Here is a 6,745-nt window from a genome sequence, read left to right as displayed (position 1 = left end):
AGAATGAAAACTTTACATAACATTAAGCTCAGAATAATATATGCATTCTGTTATTTCACAATTATATTGTCACATTATCTATTATTTATTCACATAGAAACTTATTTCATGTTTTATTTATTTATTCATTATGAACACTTTGGTGTTCCACAGATCTGGGTTGTAAATTGGTGCTAAATAAATAAACTGAACTGAAATGAAGTGTCGTAGTTGTAACCAAAAATGAAATAAGCTTTTAATGAGCTGTCTTACTCAGAGTATGTGTTGATGTGAATAAAACAACCACAACTGCATCAAATTTAGCTCCACATCTGTAAAACTGACTGAAATATAACCAATGTTAGCTAATGTTGATTAGCTGTGGTGTCCATCTTAATATGGACAGACTAAAATGTTAATCTGTTATAAATACTCTATGTTCAATTTCACTTTTGAAAAGTTAATTAAAACACCTCCAGTGTTTGAGATATTTTGGCAAAAGACAAAATAAATCAGCTGCTGTGATAATCTTAATAAGAAACTTGCCAAGTAAAACTAAGGGCGCTTCGTTGCTCATGTACTGTCACCCTTAATAATTATCCTTTGAAACTTTCACCTGGCTTGACTCCATCTCTGTTCCATGATTCAGTTGAGCTTCAGCAGCTCTGTCATCATCAGCCCTGTGCTCAGAGGCTGTATCCTCTGAGGACATGTCAGGAACATCGGAGAACAAAGTGTGTGAAGCAGATCTGGCTTTGAAGGACCCCTGCAGAGAACCAGAGTTTGAACACATAAGTGTACTGTATTTACTAAAGTTCTGCACAAACATCGTTTTACAGCTTACATAATCAGACTTTCCTAATTACTTAAGTTAGTTTTGATTTCCTCTTTGCCCTTTAAATTCAGAGATGAGATTTTCTACAGATTTGTTCCGATGTGTTGGTATCAGGCAGTCTGGACTCTCCTCCACGCAGCAGAACACAGCCAGCATGCCTCGATGACTCGTTTTAATGATGTTGTTTTAGTGGCCTGTGTGTGTCTGTCAGGTCACTGTTTAGTCCAAAGGAAAATATGTATTTCCTGTTTGGAAATTATTAGTTTTTAATCTAATTTTCACATTTCATAATCCAAGCTGATCAGGTCTTTAGTGGTCCTGTGGTCCAGGCTGGTCCACAGAGGTGATCAGGACTTTAGTTGTCCTGTGGTCCAGGCTGGTCCACAGACGTGATCAGGTCTTTGCTTGTCCTGTGGTCCAGGCTGGTCCACAGAGGTGATCAGGTCTTTGCTTGTCCTGTGGTCCAGGCTGGTCCACAGAGGNAAATCCCAGCTTTCCCTGATGGAATGCATATTGCTCGCTGCATTTCACACCATAAAAATGGTCAAACTTTAAACAACGTTTTGTGAAAGTCACKCGATCTTGCACTGCGTTTTAAATAAGAATTCTGAATCTGGTCCATTGGATGGTGAGGCTGCATGTTTACTCTGACTCTGACCTCATCTTTTTTACACAGCCAACAGTTGTCATTATTGGCTTTGTGTCTTGCTGTCGTCAGCCTTTATTTCAAGACGTCACTGTCCTCAGATATATAAACAGCTTTGAGTGGGAACACTCTTAATGAGCACGAAAATCCCCCCTAATGTAGATGTTACTGTAAATAAAGTTCCTAACTTCAGTGTAAATTCCTGGCAGTTCAWTTTCCTTTTTCATGGAATGAAGTTTATTTCACAGAACTGCTATGAGYCTGACACCTGGTGGTTAATCAGATTTAACACATGCAGGATGGATTCTTCTGTCATATCTGGACAGTTTGTAATAATAAATCAGCCTAATCTTCCWTAAGGATTTTATGAGTAAATAAAAAAACATGATGTAGAGCATTGAAATGAAAACGGTAATGGCAAAAAATATATAATTACACTGAACCACAATGAATTTGCAAGACATAAATAGTTATACTAGTATAGCTAACGTGCAACTCACAAAGAAATTATTCACTTACAAATGATGAGGTTCTGTGTCCCTAATTGGACCTTCTTCTTGCTCATATTTTGGAGGGACAATTGTAACACCCGTCTCTTCAGGAAGTTGGCCTTGAATCCATCATGCTGCTTCCTGCAGTCTGAAGGAGAAGGCAAGTCTCTCCTGGCAGCCGATCCTCTCCCTCTRCTGTTGTAGAAATGTAGACGTAGATAAACCTGCCCATATATTCAGTGGAATGTTCACTATAAAGGCAAGAAAATCATAGKAATATAAAGACCTTAGTGGGAAAAGGTAGTAAATACATAAAACTCAGCTCACATCTTGTGCAAATGTTAATATACTATTTGTGACAATCTGCTGCAACTTGATTCACGTTTAGCATTATTTATTCCAGTTAGAGCAATTGTGATTAAAGCACAACAGCATTGCAAAATTCTACATTCAAATGATAAGAATCTGAGGAAGATTGGTTCTCATCATTCGATGTTGCCAACTCGGTCCTTGGGTTCGTCATGGTGTCGGTCATGGCTGTTGTCAGGATCATCAGAATCTGACAAAGAGCTGTTGGTTCAGGTTACCGGTAGTACTAAGATCTCGGACATTTCTTCGAACTCTACAAAGTTTTCTGCTTCTAGTTTTAGTGATAAAATATGTGACCGCGACATAGCTCTTTGTCCACAGCCAGCTGTGGCTCACTGGTGACATCATCAACCAGGGACAGTAACTCCTCCCCCACATTCCCCCTTTTCGGAGTTTCTACAAAAAAAKCCCACTAAAAACAAGTCCTTCCATTTTTAAATCAGAGAAATAGCCACTGGTTTGTTTTATTTAAAAAAAAAGAAAGATGTGAGTTAAAATATATATTTTATTTTATTTCACCTTTAATTGAATTTCAAAGGTTTGTTTTTATTTGTTAAATCAGCCCTTCATCGATCCTCTGAACTGTTCTGTGTTCCAGAGCTCTGAAGCTCTGCGGCTCAGGAGGYCCTCCTCACGTGAAGCTCATCATCGAGTGGGAGCACAGAGTCAAAGACTGGTCAGTGTGTTTTTATTCTTACTGCAGAACCTGTTCTGCAGGTTGAGCTCATGTGTCGACTGTAACTAAACGTTTGTGCTGTTGTCCCCGCAGCCTGTTTGGAAACATTCACGAGGAGGTGGTGAAAGACGCGGACAGCGTGAGGAATCTGCAGCAGCAGCACGTCCAGCAGTTTAGCTGCACCTTGGATGAGTGCTTCCAGCTCTACACCAAGGAGGAGCAGGTAGTGGGTCTGTTATACAGGAGGTACTTACTGCCTGAAGCAAAACTGGACTGACACTGAAACTCTTATTTATTTTCCTGTAATAGTTAAAATGCCACGGAAACATTAGTGGCTAATCAAAGTCTGACAAGGTAGAAAAACAGTGAGAGAAAATATTTTTCAATTAAAAGCAAACACTGCAGCATAAAATGCTGAAACTAGTAAAAAATGATTTTCAGTAAGAATTTCAATTTGTGAACCTTCTGTCTCCCAAAGTGGGCAACGAAGAAGAATTATAGACTTATAGACAGTTTCAGGAGGTTGGAACCAAGAATACCTGCTGGCACAAGGAGGTTGATGAAAAAACAAAAACTTATTTTGCACAAAAAGTAAGTGCTGCTGTGGGAGAAAACTTATAAACTTAGGAGTAGGAGTGTTGGAGCAYAGAAACCTCTAAATCAGGGCTATTCAACTGGCGGCCCGCGGGCCACATCCGGCCCACGGGTGACCCAAGTTCGGCCCGCCAATTGGTTCATCCATCTCTTAAGCCCAAACCCCCAGTTTTCTACTTTAATTACTAAAAGTTATTTTAGTTAAACATAGACATGTTTGGTATCTACAGAAACGTCGAAATTGTGGCTACAATCTGGTAGAAACCATTTCTATGCACAATCAAGACAGTTAAAACTACAAGCAGTTGAAGATAAAACTATGAAAGGTAAAAACAAATTGGCAAGTCAATATCAAAATAATATTTGTGTTAAACAGGAGCCATAATGTGTTATTTTTGTTTTTGATATTGTTTAATTACCACTACTTTTATAGGGTTTTGTACGATCTATTCATGGTTAAATGCAGCAAAATAAACTATTTCAAATGTAACAGATACTTGGTTTAATTACATAATGGCTTTAATTGCTGGATATTCGGCCCCTGAGCTGTTGGCCTGCAGTAACTGTGGCCCAGTGGCCCCTGAGGACCAGGACTGCCCACCCTGTCTTAGTGTCTCTGTACTCTACAGCTCAGACTGCACACCANGCCCGCGAGTGACCCAAGTTCGGCCCGCCAATTGGTTCATTCATCTCTTAAGCCCAAACCCCCAGTTTTCTACTTTAATTACTAAAAGTTATTTTAGTTAAACATAGACATGGTTTGTATCTACAGAAATGTCAAAATTGTGGCTACAAGCTGGTAAAACCATTTCTATGCACAATCAAGACAGTTAAAACTACAAGCAGTTGAAGATAAAACCATGAAAGGTAAAAACAAATTGGCAAGTCAATATAAAAATAATATTTGTGTTAAACAGGAGCCATAATGTGTCATTTTTGTTTTTGATATTGTTAAATTACTGCTACTTTTATAGGGTTTTGTATGATCTATTCATGGTTAAATGCAGCAAAATAAACTATTTCAAATGTAACAGATCTTTGTAATACTTGGTTTAATTACATAATGGCTTTAATTGCTGGATATTCGGCCCCTGAGCTGGTGGCCTGCAGTAACTGTGGCCCAGTGGCCCCTGAGGACCAGGACTGCCCACCCTGTCTTAGTGTCTCTGTACTCTACAGCTCAGACTGCACACCAAGACGTCAGGCAAAGTTTGAACGGGTCACAGAAAGTTGTGGCTGAATTTGTACATTTGTATGTTGCAATACACTCCATGTGCAATACACAATGTACATTTGTTTCTTTAATTCTGTTTTTCTTTTTATCTTCTTATTGCTTGTGTTTTTATCATTGCTGATAACCGTGGCCTTCAGTATTTGTCTTTCATTTCTCATGTGCACATTTAGAATGACAATAAAAACTCTGAACTCTTAAAGGGCCAATATTATGTGTTTCTCAGGCATATATTTAAATACTATACCATAGTAAAGTAACTATGTTACCTTCAGTTGTTGTTAAAATGTTGTTTATATGTTTAAATATAAAATAAACTTGACTTCTCATCATATCCATTTCTAATCACCTTGAAATCTTGAAATTGGCCTCTGTCAATTTGGGGTGGGGGGCTGCAGCGCACTGTGATGCAGAAGCTCGGTGTAGTTTACTTGGCATCTGAAAATCTATTTCTTCAAAGGTATTTTTAATCTGTAAAGGGCTGGACTGACAAGTAGTAGTAGGAGCTCAGCAGATGCTGTTTCACTGGGTGTTTGTTGGCTTGGAGACACAGCCCAGAGGAGGAGCTGGTCCCAGAAGGTGGTTCTAGTCCCAARRGGTCATTTTTGCTCCCCTGCCTGCTGCCTCAGGACAGCACAGGATTTCTCAGACATGCATGAATAAGTCAAAGCAAAACTTTGGGCATGTTTTTGATGAGAGGATAACATTATAACATGATCCATTCATCCATCCATTTTCTGTACACGCTTCTTCCTTTTCAGGGTTGCGTGGGTCACTGGTGCCCATATCCAGCAGTCACAGTGCGAAGGGCGGGGTACACCCTGGACAGGATTATAACATGATATAAAGCTCAAAAAAGTTGATTTTACATGATATTGCCCCTTTAATTAATCTCATTATTATGCACAAAATCTAATTATGACTCAAGCAGACTTCATGTTTCTCAGTTTGTACATAAATCACTTGTCTCTGACCACTACAGCACTGACYATTTTCTCTCAAGCCCTCTCAAAGTGCAGAGGGCACACATCCAAACTCTCACTGGCTTCCATCTTATCCCAGCTTGGAATTCTCTCTTCAAAGCTGGAACTGAAAACATAGTAAACACATAAAAACTGACATACCAGCCGCATCGTTCATTTATGGTTCAGGCATATTTCAGGACAGCTAAGTATTTATTTTGTTGTGTTTCTTTCTGCCTGCTATATTAAGAGTTCTGTCAMGGAGTGATCCCAATGAACCATTATTAGCAGCTTTAACATTTATTTTGATCTTGATTCTTTGACAGTTTATACAACACATTATATTATTYCAAAACTAAGTCAGAGTAAGTCATTTCAAGCAGCAGATTTAAATGTTTTCCAAAATGTTCTAATTGTGGTTTTTATGCACGGCCAGCTTGCCCCAGACGACGCCTGGAAGTGCCCCCACTGTAAGCAGCTGCAGCAGGGCATGGTGAAGATGAGCCTGTGGACCCTGCCGGACATCCTCATCCTRCACCTGAAGCGCTTCAGACAGGTGGGCGAGAGGAGGAACAAGCTCACCACGTTTGTYCATTTCCCCCTGGCGGGCCTGGACATGACGCCTCACATGGTGAGCCGCAACAACGGCCCACAGCAGGTCCCACTTCAGCCGGGCTGGAAGCATTCCAGGAGGCCGGACCTGGCTCCTCCGGACTTCCTGTATGATCTGTTCGCGGTCTGCAACCACCATGGAGGAATGCACGGTGGACATTACACAGGTTTGAATCATTGCTCTGATGGGACCAACGATAACAAAAGCATGAATTTAAAAAAAAGTCATTTTATACAGGAAATAATTTTAGTTTTGCTTAAACTTTAATGTTTAATGAAATGGTTATGTAACCTAGATTCACATGCAGGTTAAAGGGGACATGTCATTGTGTATTTGGAGTCTCTAGAAG

The 6,745-nt window shown here is 39.8% G+C and overlaps 1 protein-coding gene across 1 annotated transcript in view; it reads left to right on the top strand.

Annotated features, from left to right (window-relative positions):
* LOC106537161 (ubiquitin carboxyl-terminal hydrolase 43) overlaps positions 1–6,745 on the top strand; it is a gene marked incomplete at both ends in the record, with an annotated part of 20,336 nt that overhangs the window by 12,635 nt on the left and 956 nt on the right. The window contains 3 exon segments of the mRNA XM_014034534.1: positions 2,919–2,996; positions 3,090–3,219; positions 6,220–6,562. Coding sequence (XP_013889988.1) covers positions 2,919–2,996; positions 3,090–3,219; positions 6,220–6,562 — 551 coding nt within the window.

The sequence above is a fragment of the Austrofundulus limnaeus genome, unplaced genomic scaffold (genome assembly GCF_001266775.1).
Source record: "Austrofundulus limnaeus strain Quisiro unplaced genomic scaffold, Austrofundulus_limnaeus-1.0 Scaffold2157, whole genome shotgun sequence".
Taxonomy (NCBI): domain Eukaryota; kingdom Metazoa; phylum Chordata; class Actinopteri; order Cyprinodontiformes; family Rivulidae; genus Austrofundulus; species Austrofundulus limnaeus.
This window is presented reverse-complemented; position numbering and strand designations above follow the sequence as displayed.